The following is a 23,151-nucleotide window of genomic DNA, read 5'->3' as shown; positions in this document are numbered from 1 at the left end:
TAGTCATATCTCCCTCTGACCTCCTTCTACCTCTGTCTTACACTCATTTAATGACTCCTGTGACTATATCGGGCCCATCAAATAATGTCCATGTCTGGCTGCTGTGCCTACCTACCTACATCTATTTCTGTGGATACTAATTTATACTGATAACTTCTAATCTAATACTATAGGGTTTTATTGTAGTAGTTGTAACTCCCTTTTATGACATTGAGAAACTTGTTTCCCATTCTCCTGAATGTCTTCTTATTTGTTCCGTCCCCTTATATGTAACCTATCTCCCATTGCCTCCCCTTCCCCATATTTATACCCTCTTCACCACAAGTGGGTTCTGACATCCCATGTTGGCTGTCTTTGCTCATGAACACCCTGCTGACAGTCTTCAGGCTTGGGCATCGCATGCAAGGCTGGCTATAGGATGCCCTCCTTACGTTGCTTGAATTGTGACTCTCCATACTGGATCCCCCCACCACACACACACACACACACACACACACATATACACACAATCCCTGGGATTCCCTCCCTACACTGCTTAGCCTCTGTCATCCTGCAATAGGCTCCTCTTCCTACTATCCTTGTTCATGTTCAGACTCTGAGACCTCAGGCTGGATTGTTTCTCCATGGAGACCTCTTATCAACCTGATTGGGTTTTCATACCTCCAGGCCAGACTACTACTCAGTATGGACACTCTCTTGATCCTGTTAGGGCTCTGGTATGTCACCCCTGTTCATCTCTTTGCAGAGAGGCTCTCTGCAAGGGCTATGAACTCCGCATGCCATGCTGCCTTTTTTTTTTTTTTTAAACCTTCTGAGGCTCTAAAACTCTTATGTGCCACCCTCTTGAAAGAATGACCATCACACCCTACCTGGGCCTCTTGATGTCCCTACGTGGGACTCCCTTCCTGACGTTGCCTCAGGACCTGACTTCCCTTCCCACTTTGTAGATACCCTTATTTCTGCTCTGGCCCTGATTTCTCCAGCCAAGCCAAGTCCCCCTGCTATGTGGATGTTCTCTGCAGTTAACTTGGACCCTTTCTCTGTGCCAGGCAGCAATTCATGTAGTGTTCCAGTACTCTGATACTGATTTGGGCCTCTTTATTTCCCTCCCATCTAGCTCTGCCTCACCTAATGGCTTTAGTACTGACTCATTTGGAAAGGAAGAGGAATAATGGGTTTTTCCTTTTTTAATCTTTGTTACTTTAATAAAGTTCTTGTTTAGTTTTTCATTTTCTTAGCTATTTTATCAATGATCCATTACAGATATTTTGTTCTGCATTCATCTTCAACAGCGTATCTTGTTACAGTAAGTGTACCAGTATAGGCACTTGAAGTTAGTCTGGAAGGCCAGTTAGCATGCCATGCCACAATTTTATTGAGGATTATGGCTTCATCACTAATTAGTCTAATCGAATAACCTCAGTATTCTTTTGCTATATTTAGCTGGGCTTGTATTTCTCTGATCTTATTTCACATATGCTTTTATATTTGTTTATACTTTACAAGTTCTAATCTGCCACTGCACCTGTAAAGAAAATGCATGGGATTTCCTTACTGAGTGTTCTAAGCTTGACTGAAGCAGAATGTTTTATTTAAACTTACACAAAACAGCTTGTGCCTTGCCAACATTTTCTAAGCTCACTGTAGGTCTCTCCCCCTCCTGTTAGTAATACAAACCATCCCATTGCAGGGAAGATTATTTCAGGCAAAGTATAATTTTAAATTAGTTGTGTAACAGGCTTTGGGGTTATTGTAAGGTCTAATTACATAGTCTTTGAAACTTTTAAGACCAATGTCAGTCTTAGCACTTACAGTTTTTATACGTAGTTTCAGTGATACTGGTATTTCTCCTACCTCCTGCCCCATTTAGAATGCACTTGTCAACTTTAACAGGTATACTAATTAATGAGTTGCCATCCTTTGCTTGGAAGTCTTTGTTGCCACAGAAATACAGAGGCTTCTAGTTAACAAATCTGAGGTGAAGTTTATATTTGTGTATTTAATGTGTAAAAACATCAAGCATGGGATCCCTGGGTGGCGCAGCGGTTTGGCGCCTGCCTTTGGCCCAGGGCGCGATCCGGGAGACCCGGGATCGAATCCCACATCGGGCTCCTGGTGCATGGAGCCTGCTTCTCCCTCTGCCTGTGTCTCTGCCTCTCTCTCTCTCTCTCTCTCTCTCTCTGTGACTATCATAAATAAATAAATTTAAAAAAATTTAAAAAAAAAATAAAATAAAAACATCAAGCATTTTCCTTCTTAAAATTATAAGGGACTCTTGCTGCCATATAGGATTGATATAGTTTTTTTCCACCTAATATTTCTCATTCAAGAAATGCCCAAGTTCCTCTTTTTGGCAAGAGTTTAGAGATCACTTTAAATTCCATCTTTAATTGACCATTTTGAATGCAGAGGAGCAGCAGACTACCTACCACTCCTCCCAATTTCTTCTGATACTAGTTCTCATATTAATATAGTCTATCCAGTTTGGGGAACGTTCCATTGCTAAGGAATGTCATTTGATTACTAGAATTACTGTGAAATAACCTTTAGCTACAAAATGTGTAGTTAAAAGACCCTATTTAAATATATCAATAAAGAATAAGCTTGAGTGTCTTCTGTCTGCTTCAGAATCTTAAATATTGAAATAGTAGTTGTATAGAAATAAGCTTAAATTCTAATTGGTTCCATATCTTGGATATGAACATTGAATGATTTGATCAGAGTTCTAATTCTACAAATTGCACCAAACTAGCAGTATAGAAAATACTGTGTGAAACTTAACTGCGATACATTTTTAAGTGACTAGTTGTTTAAAAAAAAAAAAAGCTGCCAGAAATATGGAAAACTGATATTACACAACTTCTTATTAGTATACTTAACTAGAAATTTGTCTGACACTGACCTTAAGTCTATTAAGTGGGTCAAAGTATAAAATTAGTATAATGCCACTATAGTGCAGTATTACTAAAAACAGCCTTCATCTCACATTTTTGTACTTGTTAAAATTCTGCTCTAAATCTGTATTAATCAAAAAATAAATAAATAAATCTGTATTAATCAAAGTTTTACCACATTCAGGAAAATGCTTCTGTGTTAAGCTTCAGAAGTATTATTTATTGCAGTGTTGTTCATATCATTTCAGTGTATCAGCAACCCACAAATCGGTAAATCCAATAAAGGCTGTTCTCATTTAGCAATTCCGCTTACTCCATTTCAGTAAAAGGCAGTCTGGGCAATCAAGCTGTCCATTTGGTGTCATGTTTTAAAATATTTCAATTATAATCAAACTGAGAGAGAAGTATTGTTTTGAAAACTATGGCATTAGCATTTTTTGACTAGGTTTTATTAAGATGAAACTGCAAAAATTATTTGGGGAGCTGGGGCTATTAAGAGATTGAACAGGGGCAGCCCCAGTGGCCCAGTGGTTTAGCGCCGCCTTCAGCCCAGCGCCTGATCCTGGGGACCCAGGATTGAGTCCCACATTGGGCTCCCTGCAGGGAGCCTGCTTCTCCCTCTGCCTGTGTCTCTGCCTCTGTCTCTCTCTGTGTCTCTGATGAATAAATAAATAAAATCTTTGAAAAAAAAAAAAAAAAGATTGAACAGGGGTGCCCTGGTGGCTTGGTTGGTTAAGTGTCTGACTCTTGGTTTAGGCTCAGGTCATGATCTGGATGGAGGGATTGAACCCTGCACTGAATCTGCTTGAGAGTCTTTCCCCCTCCCTCTCCAGCTCCCTCTGCTCCTCTTCCTGCTCCCATATACTTGCTCTCTCTCTGTTCCAAATAAATAAGTAAAATCTTAAAAAAATTTTTTTTTGAACAGAAAAATACCTGGTTGGGACGCCTGGGTGGCTTGGTGGTTGAGCATCTGCCTTTGGTTCAAAACATGATCCTGGTTTGGGGATTGAGTCCCACATTGGGCTCCCTGTAAGGAGCCTGCTTCTCCTCTGCCTGTGTCTCTGCCTCTCTCTCTCTGTGTCTCTCATGACTAAATAAATGAAATCTTAAAAAAAAAAAAATAAGAATGACTAAGTTAAAAAAAAAAGAAAGAACGAAAGAACGAAAGAAAGAAAGAAAGAAAAATAACTGGTTAATCTCAAGATAATAATTTCCCTACCCCAGTGGTTAATGTTAACTTTCAGCCACTTCCTTTTGGTTAGCATACAATCAACATGAACAGTACTTTCTTTTAATTTTTAGCTGTCTTTGAAAATAAGCATTAATCATTATACGTATGTGGTGAATCTTTTTTAAATTGAATGCATAAAACAGAAGGGAAATCCATGTGTGTGTATATATACATATATATACAAATACACACGTATATATTTGATTTTAATTGTTTTTGAATGCTCATTGGCTTCCATTAAGCCAATTGATTGATGAATGATGCTTCCTTTGTCAGTTTTGTTTTAAAAGTCATCTAAATTAAAAATTTAAAGATCTGCCTCTCTCTCTTTCTCTTTGCATCTCTATGAATAAATAAAATATTAAAAAAAATTTAAAGAAGTGTTTGGTTTTGTCTGAAAAATCAGATGTAGAGTCTTGTTTTGTTTTGCCAGCATTGTGAATTTTTTTTTAAAGCAACACTTGTGCCAAATTAATTTCTTTCAAAATTAGACATTTTTAACGGTTTTATGTTAATATCTGGAATTATGTTCTTGCATACTCACCCAAACTGATGTCATTATTTTTGCTTTACAGGAATCATCTAGAACAGTTTCAGGCAGATATAAAAGGTGAGAATCCTTAAGTTTTAACTTACAACATATTGTAGACGTGACTGTAATGTCTGTCTGACTGTGGCTTAACTAACTAGAACTGTTTGAAACAGCTTGTTGAAAATTAAGAAACCTTAATGTTGTGCTGTTAAGAAGAATTACATTGTAGGCAGGAACATGGTAACGTCTGTCTGATTCATGACTTTGACGTACCCTGCTGTCTCTGAAAACTGCATACTGTGAATTTGTATGGAACTGGTGAAATTAGCAAAATAAAAACTGAGAATCATTTTCCTTTGTGTATTTGAACTTTGAAATACAAGAATACTACCTTTATTAGCTTGGGATGCCATAACAAAACACGGTAGACAGGATAGACTAAATAGAAACTACTTTTCTGACAATTGTGGAACCTGAAAGTCCTGAATCAGAGAGCCAGCAAGGTCAGGTTCTGGTGAGGGCCATCTTCTAGGTTGCGGACTAAGAACTTCTTACACCGTCCTTAACCCTGGTGTGGAAGAGCCAAGGAGCTTTCTCAGATCTCTCTTATCTGCGTACTGATTCCATCCATGAGGACTCTACCTTTGTGACTTAAGCACCTCTGAAAGACCTCTGGAAGGCCCCACCTCCTAATATTATCATACTGAACACAAGGATTTCAACATAGGAATTTTGGGGGAATGTAAAACATTCAGACCATACCAAGTCTTCTACACAATGAGTAATGCTTTTACCAGAAAATGTGTTTGAGTGTGTATTTACATATATAGGAAGAAAATCAGAATTAAATATGTGAAGTTGTTTAATGGAGATGCTTGGGCTATTAGCTTCCTCTTTCCCGGTTGTTATCATAAGGTTGCAGAAGATGTTGGTCATACGTGTGCTAATAATTATAGAATAATGGTAAACATTATCAAGCGCTTATCATGTCCAACATGCTTTACATGGAGATAGCTCATTCGATTCTCAACAGGTATCTTAAAAGAGAGGTACAGAAGGTACAATGTTTACTTTCATTTTGTAGATGAGAGAAGTGGGGTTTAAGAGGTAAAATAATTTTATGAGGATACAAGCTTGGCCAACAGTAAGTCTAGATTGGAACTCAGACAGCCTGATTCCAGAACACACATGCTTGCTTGCTGCACCATCTACCTAAGTTTACATATATAAAACCTTTAATTTTCTCTATTTGTATGTTAACATTTGAAGTATTTGGTTGAAAATTGGTTATTATATTCCATCTAAAACAAAACATTGATTCAGAGGACCTCCAATTTCCATACTATTACATATAAATAAAACTAAAATTTTAAGTTTTACTATTGGCTGTAATATCTACTAGTGGTAGCAAGAGGTAAAAAGGCCAAAATAGTAGAGTAGGAAAGTCTGAAACTGTCTCAGGTGAACCTAGTATGTTTGCTGCTACTTCTTCAGTTTTAATTTCTGAGTAATTTTAATTTAGGTATAATGAAACCTGTGAATCTTTTAAGCATCTGACATTTATACATTGCTTAATAATTTTTACTTAACATGAATAGCTTAAACTGGAAAGAATCTTGTTTCTTTTGCCAGAAATTACTGCCAGTAAAATAGCTTTGATTTGGCTTATTTTCAGGCCACATTCTCAAACCAAAAAATTTTTTATCACTAGTTTTTGGTTTAGGGATAAAGATAAAACTTAAGTAACTTAATAAATGTATAAATACTTACTTGTTAAATAGTAAACCTTGAATTATAATTGACACTATTCAGATTACTGTTCTTTAAGTAGAATCAACAGGAGAATAATTTTCTTATAAATAGTCATCAAAAGGTTCATTAACATATCACTGTGTGAAGAAGATTGGTTTTCCATCATGTATGTTTTTATTTTTAAGCTTTCAGACCATTATTTTACTTAGGACCAGTTCCTCTGCTGGTACTTTTTAATTTTCATGACCTAGAGCATGTTTTGTTACTTTTCAATTTTCAAAGATTTAGCCCTGTTTAATACTGTTATAAAACAAAAATTTTTAAAGCTTCTAGTCATTATTCACTCTGACTTCCAGCAATTCGTTTCTGCATGCAGAAACTCAAACTGCATGCAGTTTGGATACTGTCTAAAAAGGAAAAAAATACTAAAACAACATAAAACCTAGAATCTGTATTTAAAATTATCAATTCCTTATCTAGAGGAATTTGTTAAATCATACATCAACAATTCATTACTTTCATTAATTTCTCAAGTTGTAGCAATGACTAGAGAATAGATGTTCTTGCAAAGGGTGTCTGCTGACTAATGGGCATTTTACAAAAAGGAAGAATGGCTTAAGAATAGAAATTTGTCCTCATCTGTTAGAAAATGTTTTCAGTGCACCAGATAGCTTATGTTATACTGTATACACCTTTTTTTTTAAGGTGTATGACAAATAGCTGGACAAATCCTTAAAAAGTCATTAGAGGATATAATGACAAGATTAGTTTGTATATGTGCTGTTATAATTAAATATATTTTTTCTTACAAATATCAAGAATGCACTTTTTCAGTATTGAGTCTGTTAAACACTATAGTTAGGCTGTATTTTATTCATCAACTCTTGTTTATGTAGAGCATCTTTTATATATTGACTACTTTCCTTTTTAAAATGTATTTAGAAACTATTTGGAGGTGAGAGGATCATGAAATCTCTGAGACTCAAGGTTTAGAAAAGATGGATCAGTATGTTTTTGTAGGTTTTTTTTTCCAATATGTGATTTAAAAAAAAAAAAAAAGATTTTATTTATTTATTTATGAGAGACACAGAGAATGGGGCAGAGACACAGGCAGAGGGAGAAGCAGGCTCCATGCAGGGAGCCCGATGGGGACTTGATCCCGGGTCTCCAGGATCACATCCTGAGCCAAAGGCAGATGCTCAACTGCTGAGCCACCCAGGCATCCCGTGATTTTTCTTAATATGTTTACTTGGTTAAGTTTATAGTCCAATAGTTAAAGTTTTTTTAAAGGACAAGACAGGTTATTAGCTTGTAGATACCCTGCTTGATGTGATATCTAAATAAAACTGTCATACACCTTAAAAAAAAAAAAAAGGGCAAGACAGTTCTAAGTGACTTGCAAAGGGCAGGATTAACCAGGGTGTATATAATTTACCATTTTTATTTAAGCGTATAATCAACCATCAGGAATGGTTCTGAATAAAAAATATGGGAAGCACGTTAAGACAAATATCATTCTCACATAGTAATTAACTGGTCCCTTTGTTTTCACAAATATATTTAGTGCAGTATTATTTTATTAAGTGTGCAAAGTCATAAGTGTTCTAAGTCCCCTTCCCCTCTAGTAACCTTACATGGGATATATTTATGTAGCCTTTAATAGTATGCAAAGCACCTTGATATACGTTACCCAACAAATAGGTTGGGGGGCAGACATCATCTTTTCAAAGTGAGGAAAAAGGCTTTACTTTGTGAACCCTTTGGTATACCACGTTCCCTTTGAGCAGAAATTAGTTAAGTTACAAGAGAAGAAATATTTTTATTTTTTATTTTAAAGATTTATTTTTTATTAGGGTGGGGGTGTGCACATGCTGCAGGGGTGGGGAGGAGCAGAGGGAGAGAGAGAGAAGCAGATTCCCCGCTGAGCTGGTCGCAAGGCTTGATCTCATGGTCAGTGAGAGGTCAGTGAGAGCATGACGGGAGCTGAAGTCAAGAGTCCAGTGCTTAACCGACTGAGCCACCACAGGTCTTGCTTTTATAAAGTATGTGAACACATCATAATATGAACGTTAGAAAGAATAAGCATTATCTTAGCTAAAACGTAGGTGCAAAATCCTATTTCAGACCGTAGTGTTTCATGTTATTATTGTACTTCTTTCTATAGCTATAACGCATGTACCTTTTTCAGGACTTTTCTTTCCTTACAATTTTTTTCAATTACTGAAAACGATTACTAAAAAATTGTTCTCTTCTTTTTAAAAGCAATCCTCACTACTGAAGATTTGAATTGGAAAAGCCTACTCACAAACTTGCCATCCAAGTCAGTCATTATTAACCTTATTTCTATTTTTTTGCTTCCATTTTATTTTTTAGGCTTCTTATTTGCGTGATTGTGAGCATATTGGATTTTGCATTCTGTTTTGCTTCTTAATGTAACATGAGTATCTTTAACTTTTAAGTTTTGGTAAGTTTTAAGTTTTAAGGCTGGTATCAGCGGAGCAGTCTCTGCTCTTCTCCCTTCCAATGAAGTACAGTATAAACCTACCAGAGGCACTCATTATAACTGCATTGGAGGCCCATAATTTCTTTATTTTTTATTTTTAAAATTGGTATTTATTTAAGTAATCTCTACACCCAACACGGGCCTGAGATCAAGAGTTGCATGCTATTCTGACTGCACCAGCCAGGTACCCACCCCCATTCTTTATTTGGATAAAACATGAATACAGTTCTTTTCCTTAAGACCCAATATCTGCTTCCAGTCAGTTCTGCTATAATACATGTTTTTGGAAACTTGAATTTGTCCCAGTTGATACATTAGGAAACAGTTTGACCATAACACATGTTTTATGTTTGCTTATGCATAATTTTGTTCATCAGAAACACTAGGTAAACACAGAAAACTGCACCCAGCTCAACTGAACTATGTAGGAAGACACAAAACACACACCGCAAACATCTACCAGCTGACCTCAGTAGGAGCCACAGCTATTCATTCACATGTGGAATCACAACTTCCCATCTGATTTCAGATAACTCTGCTTTTTACACTTCACTTCATGTGGTAAAGAAAAGAGGGATCACTTTTAAAAGATACTATATCTTAGATTATTTCTGTCTCAGATCTGTTTTTTTGAGCTACCATACAGAGGAGTTCAAACCCTTAGTTGTCACTTGATTCTTAGGCTCTTTCATAGGAAATTGAATAGAACCTATTTAAATTTAGGAAGTGAAGAAACAATTTTCATGCAGAGATACAAGATGTCGCAACTTTTTTCTAAATGGGACCGTCTTTATAACCATTGTTTTAAAACCAGTAGTTCTTGTTTGATTGTACATGTGTTTTGAGAACCACTGAGTCACCAGAAATTTCTTTGATTTATTGGTTAGGGATCAAACCAAAACAATCATCCATATTCTTTAATTGCAGACTAAAGACCAAATGAATCTTCCAGTAGCTGAAGAGAAACCAGTCTTCTTGGACTATGTGTGTTTTCTAAGGAAATCTATTCCTTCTCAAGATGCCTTATTTTTATATTAATATATTCTGTATTTTACCAAATGCTGTAAGACATACAATAGCTATATGTTCTAGCTGTGCTTAATGGGTATTACAAATGAACACGAATGTCAAAAAATGGTAATTTAAAAGTAATTGAGATACTAGTATATTTTGTGGACCTAATTGTTCCCTCGTGGATCTGAATTTTTATCCATGTCGTAAATATTATTAGCTAAGATTTATATATTTATTATGTACCATACGCTGTTCAGAGTACTTTCCATATACATTAATTCAGTCAGTTCTCCCAGTAGTCTTATGAGGGAGATGTTTTATTATCCCCATTTTATAAATGAGTAAACTGAGGCATATAATGACTTGTGTGAGATCAAAGAGATCGGTTGGTTTTATCAACATAGGTTGCTTTACCTCAGGGTAATATTATTTGCCTAGTATGGGTACAATGCAGAGCGTTTGGTCAGAGTTTGATTTAGCTTATTTTGACTCCCAACAAACTGGAAGGTACCAATAACCGGATATTTCTGTTTAACATGGTTTTTTTTGCAAAATAACTTCAACTTATGTAGCTTTGGATGTCATAGAGTCTACTCAGTGTTCTAGCTACAGTATAGGAAAATAACTTTTGTTCCTATATTCTTCAGATCCAGCAAGATCTTAAGTTATCCTTATAATCATGAAAGAGAAATTATGTAATAATATTTGGTATAATATTATTTTTAAGTGCATTTTAAGTATTATATTTCCTTGGAAACTAAGCACTAATCTGAATTTGCTATTCCATATTTAATCTCTATTTTTAAGAGTTTTGAGATGTAGTTCAACTATCATAAAGTTTATCCTTTGAAAGTGTACAATTCTGTGGTCGATTGTACTTACCCAGTGTTGCATAACTGTTACCACTATCTAGTTCTAAAGCTTCTCCTCCCCAGTTTTTTTCCAAAAAAGGGGGAAGCTCCATGCCTATTAAATAGTTTGCCAATCTCCATTTTTCCCTTCAGCCTTAGCAACTGGTACTCTGCTTTGTGTTTTTAGAGATTTGCATATGCTGGATAATGCATATGAATGAAATTATACAATATGTGGCCTTTTGGTCTGGCTTCTTTCATTTTGCATAACATCTATAAGGTTTATCTGTGTTACATAGTCTGCCTGGATAATACCACATTTTGTTTAACCATTCATCAGTTGATGGACATTTGAGGTGTTTCCATGTTTTGGTTCACATGAATTATATTAAGATATGTAATATATAGTGTGCTGTGAATATTCCTGTGTAAATTTTTGTGGTTCCATTTATTCATAATACACAGAAATATTTCTCTTTTTTAAAGATTTTATTTATTTATTCATGAGAGACGTAGAGAGAGGGAGACACACAAGCAGAGGGAGAAGCAGGCTCCTTGCAGGGAGCCCAATGTGGGACACCTTGAGCTAAAGGCAGACACTCAACCTCTGAGCCACCCAGGCGTCCCTCTTAATACACAGAACATTTTCATATTGCTTAGTTGAAGATTTTTCTTAAAAAATAAAATAGATGTTTTATGTCAAATATGTGTTGAATAATTCTGAGGTGCAAGGTGTACTATGCTTGGCTGTTTGGGAGACACGTGTTAAGATAATAATGAAAAGTGTATAATTTTAGCTCTTCTTACCTAGTGCAGTGACTTACATCTAGAAGCATGTTCTCTGGGCTTGTTTTGTCTATACCTCGGGTAGTGAAATTTAGCAACCAGGTACATTTGATGAGATAACTGTTATATTTGATCTTTTTAGGATAATTCACTATATGTAATACACCAGAAGTGAGTGTGTATGATAGATAGCCCTTAACAGGGAAAACTTAAATTTCTAATAATGAGGTAAGTTATAAGCCAAACTTATTAATATAGTATAAATAGTTATAATGCAGACATTAAACTGATGCTTTAGAAAACCATGAATTATATAGGATAATTATTACCTATTTATGTTAAATCGAGAGAGGGAGGGTATATTATAAAGAGAATGATGCAAAATGAAGTATCATAATATATATCAAGTGTTCATAACTTGAAATCTACTAAAATTCTATGTAATAGAATATAATATTTGCTTATAAACAAATATTTATCTTTTTGTCAGACTTTCAAAGGGAGCCATGATCCAAAAAAGTTAAAAACTATTATATTGTAAAATGTATCGACAGTTATCTCTGGGTTGGTGGGATTACTGGAGATAAATTAATTATATTTTTTGTTTCCCATAGTTAATATCTATCGACTTGAGTAGCGTCTGAGTTTTTTATTTTGATCTTTAGTTGTTGTTGTTGTGTGTGTGTGTGTGTGTGTGTGTGTAAAGGAAGAAGAAAGAAGATGTACAGAGTAAGGGGCTGTTTTGAGGAGTGGGAGTAACAGAGTAAGATAGCAAAATATGTTAAAAATATGAAGGCCAGTCATGTACTTGCTGATTATTTAGGGATTTCATAGTTTATCCAGTACTGCTAAATATTTGATATCCATTCTAAAAGTAGGATTTTATTCATGACTCTTGTATTTCTTCTAATTGCTAAGCCTTAAAATACCTATTTTAGTGGAAAATTCCTCTAGCTGTAATCTTATAATGCTGTGCCAATCTTGTTCTCATGATAGTTTTAGAATAACAATGTTTTATTCCCCATCATAACACCTCTTATCTTTCCACAAGAAGATGCTAAAAAATTCCCAGGGGGGGAAACTTTCAGTAAATGGAAGTATTTATCTTTGATGACACTTTATTCTTTTCCCTTTTCTGGACATTATAGTTAATATTTTTATAGCTAAGGACAGAGGGGATTCTTTTTGGAATTCTATTAGAGACTTGTGTTAACATTCCTAAGTAGAATATTACAAACTTTTTGAAGTTGATGAAACAAGTGTTATTAAAAAAAAAATTCATTTACTTGAGAAAGAGAGAGGATGAGAGAGAGAGAGAGAGTGCATGAGCAGGAGGAGGGCTACAGGGAGAAGCAGACTCTCCACTGAGCAGGGATCCTGATGTGGGACTTGATCCCAGGACCCTGGGATCATGACCTGAGCTGAAGGCGGGTGCTTATTAGCCAACTAAGCCACACTCAGTTGCCTCTGAAACAACCTTTTTTTGTTCTATGTATTTTGCACTGTACATATATGTCCCCCCAAATAGGTTGAAAACATTTGTTTTTAAAATAGAGCTAAATTTGCTAGAAGATCAAATAACAGTTATTCACAATTTTAATAGTATTCCTTATAAACCTCATATATAATGGGGATAAAGCACTAATTTTTTTAGTAATAATTATTCCTTGTTTTGAATTTGTATAATAATTTCATTTATGTAATGACAAGCCTAATATGAAGGATTTCAGAAATTGTCAATGGGTTAAATTTTCTAAAATTACAGTCTTAAGCTTGTGCATCAAACAAATACAGAGCTGTTAGGGGATATTCATGTTTCTAGATTTTTGTGTTTATGGTTGTCAGCATTGTAATTTCTACATGAGTAATATTGATGCAGGTAATTGAATTTTTTAAGAGAAAAGCTTTTTAAAATGATTCTGATGACCTTCTATAATATGATACTGCTTCAGTGATACCTTACTCTCTTGATTTCCTTTCTATCACTTTGCTGCTATTTCTGTCTTATTTGTAGTTCTTCCTTTCCTGTACTTGTCTTTTATGTGTTGGTTTACTCAGTTCTGTCTTCAGCTTTATTCTCTTTTTGTTTTCTGTGTTTGTGCCAGAAATTTTCTTTACTACTATGACTTCTTTCACTACCTGTATATATACCAGTGAATCCCAAGTCATCATTAACTCTATACCTGTCTAACCAACAACCTTTAAATATGTACTTACAAATATCTCAGAAATATCTGAAACTCAGCATGTTCAAAAGTAAACTTGTGAAACATGGTGGATTTCAGTAGTTGGAATCAAAGTCCACTTTTGGTCAAGCCAGAAATCTGGACATTGTTTATGACACTCCCCCCTACCCATCTACATTCAGTCATTTATCAAGTCTTACTGACTTTGTATCTTCAATGCCAACACATCAATCTAGGACATCATCATCTCTTACACAGATTATTATGATATGCTTATTTTGGAGTGTTAAGTGAAAAGTTTTAAAATTTTATTTTATTTTAAGATTTTATTTATTTATTAATGAGAGACACAGAGAGAGGCAGAGACACAGGCAGAGGGAGAAGCAGGCTCCATGCAGGGAGCCCAACGTGGGACTTGATCCTGGGACCCTGGGGTTATGCTCTGGGCTGAAGGCAGACCTCAACCGCTGAGCCACTCAGTGTCCCTTAAATCTGATTTTAAATATTCTCTAGCGGGATGCCTGGGTAGCTCAGCGGTTAAGCTTCTGCCTTCAGCCTGGCACGTGATCCTGCAATCCTGGGATCGAGTCCCATGTCAGGTTCTCTGCGTGGAGCCTGCTTCTCCCTCTGCCCATGTCTCTGCCTCTATCTCTTTCTCTCATGAATAAATAAATAAAATCTTTAAAAAAAATAAATATTCTCTAGCATGCGTAGTGCTACTATTCAAAGTGTGGTCCTTGAGCTGTTGGTTACCAACCCTTGACAAGATAAGAACAGAACTTGAGAGTAAAAACACTTAGAAGCTTGAATTGCATTTTAATATTGTCATCATCACTCCCAACTGCATGATCAGTAGACTCCTTTCTGAATAGGAAATTAATGAGTGTAAGTGCCATGATTGTTTAATTTCAAATTTTAAATTCACATTTTTTAGAGCTGTTTAAAATTAATAGCAAAATTAAGGGGAAGGTACCAAGATTTCCAGTATATCCCTTGCCTCCTCTCACACATAGCCTCATGCATCATCAGTTTTCCCCAACAGAAAGGCATTGTTAAAATCGATAAACTTCGGGATCCCTGGGTGGCGCAGCGGTTTAGTGCCTGCCTTTGGCCCAGGGCGCGATCCTGGAGACCTGGGATCGAATCCCACGTCGGGCTCCCGGTGCATGGAGCCTGCTTCTCCCTCTGCCTGTGTCTTTGCCTCTCTCTCTCTCTCTCTCTGTTACTAACATAAATAATTTTAATAAAAAAAAAATCGATAAACTTCCATATCACATCATAATCACGCAAAGTGCATAGTTTACACTATGGTTCACTCTTAGTGTTGTACATGCTATAGGTTTGGACAAATGAATAACAAATATTCATCATTATGATATGCAGAGTATGTTTCCTGCTCTGAAAACCATCTGTACCTCCCACCTATTTATCCTTCCCCGAATTATCTCTCCCCCCTGCTTCCTGGAAATGAGTGATCTTTACTTTCTCCATAGTTTTGTCTTTTCCACAGTGTCATATAATTGAAATCCTACAGTATATAGCCTTCTCATATCGGCTTCTTACACTTAGTAATATGCCTTTAAGTTTCTTTTTAGCACCGAATAATATTCTATTATCTGGATATGTCACAGTTTATTTGGCCACTCATCTAGGAAAGGATATTGTGATTGCTTTTAACTTTTGGCAGTTAGGAATAAAGCTGCTGTAAACTTTCCAGTGCAGGTTTTTGTGTAGACATAAGTTTTCAGTTACTTCAGGTAAATACCAAGAAGCATGATTGATGGATCATATGGTTAAAAGTATTATTTAGTTTTATAAGAAGCTACCGAACTGTCTTCCAGAGTGTCTGTACCATTTTACATTCCCACCAGCAGTGAATGAGAGTTCTTGTTGTTCTAGTGCTCAACGATATTTGGGGATTGTCACTGTTTTGGATTTTAGCCATTCTCATGGGTGTGCATTGTTTTAATTTGCATTTCCCTGATGACATAATATGGAACATCTCTTCATATGCTTATTTGCCTTCTGTGTATCTTCTTTGACAAGGTATCTGTTAAGATCTTTGGCCTTTTTTTTTTAATAGAGTTGTTTGTTTATTGTTGAGTTTTAAGAGTTCTTTGTACATTTTGTATTGTAGTTCTTTGTCAGGTGTGTCTTTTATAAGTATTTTCTTTCAGTGTGGCTTATGTTCCTATTTTCTTAACATTGTCCTTTACAGAGTAGGAATTTTTAATTTTAATGAAGTCCAACTGTCTATTATTTCTTTCATGGATTATGCCTTTGCCATTGAATCTAAAAAGTAATTGTCAAAACCAGAATTTCCTAGTTTTTCTCCTATGTTAATTATCTTATAGGAGTTATACAGTTTTGCATTTTGCATTTAGGTCTGTGATCTGTTTTGAGTTAATTTTGTGTAGGATATAAGGTCTTTGTTTTAATTTTTCATATTTGCATGTGGGTGTTCAGCTGTCCTAGCACCATTTGTTGAAAAGACTATCTTTTATCTTTGTTCCATCGTATTACGTTTGCTTCTTCGTCAAAGGTCAGTTGTGGGGATATTTGTGGGTTATTTATATGAGTTTATTTCTGGGCTCTCTATCGATTCTATTGCCCTGTATTCCTTCTGCACTACTACATTGTCTTAATTACTGTGGCTTTATAGTATAGTCTTCCAGCTTTGTTCCAGCTGCATATTATTCAGTCATTAAAAAGAATGAAATCCTGCCATTTGCAACAGCATGGATAGAGCCAGAAGGTATAACACTAATCAAAGTCAGTCAAAGAAAGACAAATAGCATATGATCTCATTAATATGTGGAATTTAAGAAAGAAATAAATTAGCAAAGGAAATAAAAGAGACAAACCAAGAAACAAACTCTTAATTAGAAAGAAAAAACTGATGGATACCAAAGGCAGTTGGGTTGGGAGATGGGTGAAATAGAGGATAGGGTTTAAAAAGTACACATGATGATGATTAAACACACACACACACACACAAAATGTTCAAAAAAGTCAACGTAATCCATCACATCAACAGGCTAAAGAAGAAAAATCAAATGATCATACAAATAGATGTAGAAAAAAAATATGGCAAAATCCAACACCTACTCATGAAGAAAATTCTAAGACAAACACAAAAGGGAATTTCCTCACCTTGATAAAGAATACCTACAAGAAACCTACATTACATTAAATGGTGAGACACTTGAAGCTACCTTGCTAGGACCAGGAACAAGGGTAGAATGTCTCCTCTCAGAACTCATTTGCAACATCTTAGAGGAAGTCTCAGCTAATGTAACAAAACAAGAAAAGGAAAAAGGTATACAGATTGGGGAGACAAAAATAAAACTATTTGTTCAATGATGACATCATTGTCTATGCAGAAAATCCAAAATAATCAACAAAAAATTCTTGCAACTAACAAACAATTACAAGTTATAGCAAGGTTGCAGGATACAAGTTTAAAACACAAAAGTCAATCAATCACTGTCCTATATACTAGCAATAAACAACTGGAATTTGAAATTCAAAACACAATATTTACATTAAGCTCCCCCCAAAACAAAATATTTAGGTATAAATATAGTAAGAAAGTACTGCATCTATATGAGGAAAACTACAAAATTCTAAAGAAAGATATCAAAAAAGAACTAAATAAATGGAGATATTCTCAGCTAATGAATAGGAAGACTGAATATTAGCAAAGCATCAATTCTTCTCAACTTGATCTGTAGTCAATGCAAGCCCAACCAAAATCTCAGCAAGTTATTTTGTATTAACAAATTAATGCTAAAGTTTACACGGATAGGCAAAAAAACAAAAACAAAAAACAAAAAACCCGAATGAGAATAGCTAACACAATATAGGTTGTGTGTGTGTGTGTGTGTGTGTGTGTGTATGTATGTATATCACCTCTTCTTTATCCATTCATCTATTGATGGACACTTGGGTTGCTTCCATAGTTTGGCTATTGTAAAAAGCTGTAATAAATATAGGGGTGCATGTATCCCTTTGAATTAGTGTTTTCATAGTTTTTGGTTAAATACTCAGCAGTGTGATTTGTAGGTCATAGGGTAGTTCTAGTTTTAATTTTTTGAGGAACCTCCATACTGTTTTCCACAATGGTTGTGCCAATTTGTATTTTTACCAATAGTACAAGAGGATCCTTTTTATCCACATCCTTGTCAACACTTGTTTCTTGTGTTTTTGATTTTAGCCATTCTGTGAGTCGTGAGGTGATATTATGTTGTAGTTTGATGTGCATTTCTCTGATAATGACTGATGTTGAGAATTCTTTATGTGCCTATTGACTATCTGTATGTCTTCTTTGGAGAAATATCTGTTTATGTCTTCTACCCATTTTTTAATTGGATTATTTGTTTTGGGATATTGAGTTGTATCAGTTCTTTCGGATACTAACCCTTTATCAGATTTGTCATTTGCAGATATCTTCTCTCATTCAGTAGATTGCCCTTTAGTTCAATTGTTTCCTTTGCTGTGTAGAAACTTTATTTTTTGCCATCCCAATAATCTATTTTTGCTTTTATTTCCTTCGCCTAGGAGACATATCTAGAAAAATGTTGTTATGGCCCTGAGAGATTACTGCCTGTACTCTCTTCAAGGATTTTTATGGTTTCAGGTCTTACATTTAGGTATTCAATCCACTTTGAGTTTATTTTTGTGTATGATGAAAGAAACTGGTCCAGTTTCATTCTTCTGCCTATTGCTGTCCAGTTGTCCCAGCACCATTTGTTGAAGAGATTGTATATTCTTTCCCTCTTTGTCAAAGATTAATTCACTGTATAATTGTAGGTTTATTTCCTGGTTTTCTATTTCATTTATCTGTGCATTTATTTCTATATGTCAGTACCATACTGTTTAATTACCACTGTTTTGTAATACAACTTGAGATCTGGAATTGTTATACTTCCAGTTTAGTTTTTCTTTTTCAAGATTGCTTTGGCTATTTGAGGTCTTTTGTGATTCCATACAAATTTCAGGGTTGTTTGTTCTAGTTCTGTGAAAAAATCTGTTGATATTTTGGTAAAGATTGCATTTTTAAATGTGTAGATTGCTCTGGGTAGTATAGACATTTTAACAATATTTGTTCTTCCAATCCATGAGCATGGAATATTTTTCCATTTCTTTGTTCATCTTGAATTTCTTTCATCAGTGCTTTATACTTTTCAGAGTATAGATCTTTTACCTCTTTGGTTAAGTTTATTCCTGGATATTTTGTTGCTTATGGTATAGTTTTTGTAAATGGGATTGTTTTCTTAATTTCACTTCCTACTGTTTTATTATTAATGTATAGGAATGCAACAGATTTCTTTATATCTATTTTGTATCCTGCTGCTTTGCTGAATTCATCTATCAGTTCTAGTAGTCTTTTGATAGATTCTTTAGGGTTTTCTGTATATAGTATCATATCATCTGCAAATAGAGTTTTACTTTTTCGTTATCAATTTGGATGCCTTTTATATCATTATACTGTCTGATTGCTGTGACTAAAACCACCAGTACTATGTTGAATAAAAGCGGTGAGAGTGGGCATTCTGTCTTGCAAGCTGGTGCAGCCACTCTGGAAAACAGTATGGAGGTTCTTCAAAAAGTTAAAAATAGAACTGCCCTATGAGCCAGCAGTTGCACTATTAGGTATTTACTCAAAGGATACAACAACACAGATTTGAAGGGATATATGCACCCTGATGTTTATAGCAGCAGTATCAACACTAGGCAAACTATGTTTCCATAGTTTGAATGGATACAGATGATCTGGATATTACTCAGCCATCAAAAAGAATGAAATCTTGCCATTTGCAATAATGTGGATGGAGCCAGAGTATATTATGCTAAGCAAAATAAGTCAGAGAAAGACAAATAACCCTATGATTTCACTCATATGTGAAATTTAAGAAACAAAATAAGTGAACATATGGGAAGGGGGAAAAGCAAGGAGAGGGAAACAAGCCTTAAGAGACTCAACGATAGGGGATAAACAGGGTTAATGGAGGGAGGTGGGTTGGGGATGGGCTAAATGGGTGATGGGTGTAAAGAGGGCACATGTTATGATGAGCACTGGATGTTGTATGTAAGTGATGAATCACTGAATTCTACTCCTGAAACCAATATTGTACTGTATGTTAACTAACTAGAATTTAAATAAAAACATAAAAAAACTTACTGACATAGTTATATAAAATTTAAAAAAGAGGTTTCAATATGGTGTAACATAACTTTTATATGCACTGGGAAACCAGAAAAAAATCATTTGATCCTCTTTTGCGAGACTTGCTTCATTGTGGTGGTCTGGAACCAAACCCAAAGTATCTCTGAGGAATGCCTGTACTGAGTTCAATTTTTAGCCATAATTGATGGGGAAGTGCTAAAACCACAGTGGGTTGTTTAAGTGGCATTTATAAGTATTACATAAATACATTCACAACCACAAATGCATTTTGAAAGAAGAAATATTACAGTTAAGAAGCTGACAGAAGCAGATCTCCAGGATTTCATATGTAATCATTAGGGCTTTTTTCGTTTCTTTTTAAGTCTCGTTTCATGTTGCTAACATTGAAAACAACTACATACAAACAAAAAGACAAAGATGTTTGTTTGGAAATGTTGGATGAATCTGTAGTAGCAAAGAAGGTAGTTCATGTAATACTTTTTGACAACACCATAGCTTGATATACTTGGGAATAATTTAGTGATACAGAATACCGACTGACTCTCTGAGACAAATAAGCTTAGGAAAGTAATTTTTATTACAATTTGATTAACACGTTGATTTTGTTAATATGACAGTGATATGAAGGCAGAATTTATTTTTCAACTTACTTGCTGACAAATGGAGCTTACTGTGAGTTATTTAAAATTTTAAAGGGTTAACAAATCAACCAATGTGGTTTGCAGTTTTGCTTTGCTTTTGTGGGAGTATGTTCTGATTATAGAGAGCTGGTGACAAGAAAAACATGCTGGAACTTGTGCCATAATGTAAAGCAACGTCCTGCTTCTTTCATTGAGAAAGTCTTGCTATGTCAGCTGAACTAAACAGTGTACTTGCTATATCAGCTAGATTAGCAGTAGTTCACTATAAAAGTGTGAATTGCTTACACTAATGCAATAAATTTGAGATTTTTTTTAAAAAAAAATAAGTGATAGTTTGGAAGCTGAGCCAGTCGACTGTTACTATACGCTAAGGAATACAATAATTTTCAAAGGAAAATATTCCAACAAAAGTGTTTGAACTTTGGGATGAATGCTTAGTGTTTTTGCAAGATACGAAACCAGTTTGGTCCCCAAACTTATTAAATATGTGAATTAGACTTATTTATCTGATAGCCCTACTCTTTTAAGAAAATGACCTTATTAGCCTTCCACGCAAAAAAGAATGTCAGATGTTTTTAATGTTACATAATATCAAAGGACAAAAATGAAAGTTAGAAATTTGGGGGAAAAGTTTCCATAAATTGTTATGGGTTTCACAGTATAGTACCAATTATCAGTAAAGTAGTTGGTAATTCTTGTAGTGCACATTTATAAATGTTAAAATCAAATGGGTAAGACAAACTTGGTAAGAAGTTTGTCAAATTTACAAATTTGGTTAAGACACACTTTGAGTTTCATTTTTCATTGAAAGAAAACCAATGCATAGGAAATTAATAGTTTAAGAATCCATTGTTTTTTATCAAAAGCTATTTTAGACTGAATTATAATTTTGATGGATAAGTTATTGGTTTTGGCTACCAACGAAGGATTGAGGACAAATTTTTAAAAGCATCATTTTCTGGATTTTGAGTTAAAAGTTAAAAATTAATACCCTGAGCTGAAATTGCTTTAAAATCTCTTCTATTCCTGTCAACGTACATCTATGGAACCAGTTTCTCTGTTAAGTGCTGTTAAAAGAAACCATAGAAGTAGCCAGCCTCTGAGAGAGCTCCCAGATGGATGCCCTGCCTCCTGTATTTACATCTTGCAATCCATTTCCACACGGCAGTATGCGTAGGATTGATGTGATAGGATGTCACTTGTAAGATTAGGTCATAGCAGATATGCGTGTCTGTCTTGTCTGTTCTGGAAACCAGCTGCCATGTGGTAAACTGCCCAGTGGAGAAGCCTGCGTACTGAGAACTGAGGCTTTTGGTCAACAGCCAGTTAGAAACTGAAGCCTTTTGCCATCAGCCATGTGAGTGAACTTAATGGCGAATTCTCTAGACCAGTCAAGCCTTCACATGACTGCAGACCTGACCAAAACCTCATAAAAGACCTTGAAACATAACCACTCAGCTAAATTGCTTCCAGATTTCTGACCAACAGAAATGATGAGATAATAAGCGTGTGTTGTTTTAAGCCACCAATTTTGGTGTAGTTTTTAATGCAGTAATGGGTAACAAATACAAAAAAAACAAGAAGCAAACTCACTTATAACATTAAAAACTCTTACATACTATTAGTTCAGAGAGTTTGAACTGGTATTTGATATGAAGAATTCCCATTTCAGTCGGTCATCACTTTGAGTTAAGTTAGAATTCTGAAATGACAAAAGTTATTAGTGTGATGGCTGTTTTCTGTGATTGCCTATATGCATACTTCAGTGAAAGCACACAGTTTTATGTAATTCTTTTTTCTGTTCATTCTAATTATATTATTGAAATTAATTTCGTGGGCATAGCTAATAAAACATTGAAATTGTATTTTATATGGCCTTCTAAATTTTTATTTTTCTACTAGTTTGTTTTTATTTTATCTTACAAGTAGTATTAGTCCATGATGGATTGGAACTTAAGAAAAAGGAAACAAAATGCTTTTCCGTCACAGATAATCTACCTTAAGTCTCCTGTCATAGTTGTCATAGTACCTTAGGCCTCTTACCTTATTGTCATGGTCATCTTGCTTTATTATGATTGGTTTTGTTCCCTGGTAAACTGAAAGCCCTATGAAAGGCAGAGTCCATGTCTTTGTTGCTGTTACATCTTCCTGCCTAGAACAGTGTCTGGTACTTAGCAGCTACTCAGTAATTATTGGTCAAAAGAATTAACTAAAAAAAATTTTTTTGGTTGTGTTGGAATAATTAATTTCTTTAGTTATAAATGAGTCGGCTACTAAAACCATATGTCCTCAGGGAATGGTAGTTATCTCAGGTGAATAGAAAATATTCCTGGCATTCTTCTTGCTGAGTATTAGGTACTTATAAAATACATCTTTTTATTTCCATAGCACAACTGCCTCTGAAGAAGATGTCTCAAGTAGATATCCCCGAACAGATAGAAGTGGGTTCAGCCGATATAACAGGGATGCAAATACTTCAGGTAATTTGGTCTCAAGTAGCATGTTGGAAAAGAAAATTGAAGATCTTGAAAAGGTATGAATTACAAATTACTTAAGATTGATAAAATTAAT

The 23,151-nt window shown here is 35.0% G+C and overlaps 1 protein-coding gene across 1 annotated transcript in view; it reads left to right on the top strand.

Annotated features, from left to right (window-relative positions):
- PAWR (pro-apoptotic WT1 regulator) overlaps positions 1–23,151 on the top strand; it is a 101,784-nt gene that overhangs the window by 70,241 nt on the left and 8,392 nt on the right. The window contains exons 3-4 of the mRNA XM_025438724.3: positions 4,701–4,735; positions 22,969–23,113. Of these exons, the coding sequence (XP_025294509.3) occupies positions 4,701–4,735; positions 22,969–23,113 (180 nt within the window). The remainder of the gene's footprint in view (positions 1–4,700; positions 4,736–22,968; positions 23,114–23,151) is intronic.

Source organism: Canis lupus, chromosome 15 (genome assembly GCF_003254725.2).
Source record: "Canis lupus dingo isolate Sandy chromosome 15, ASM325472v2, whole genome shotgun sequence".
Classification (NCBI taxonomy): domain Eukaryota; kingdom Metazoa; phylum Chordata; class Mammalia; order Carnivora; family Canidae; genus Canis; species Canis lupus.
This window is presented reverse-complemented; position numbering and strand designations above follow the sequence as displayed.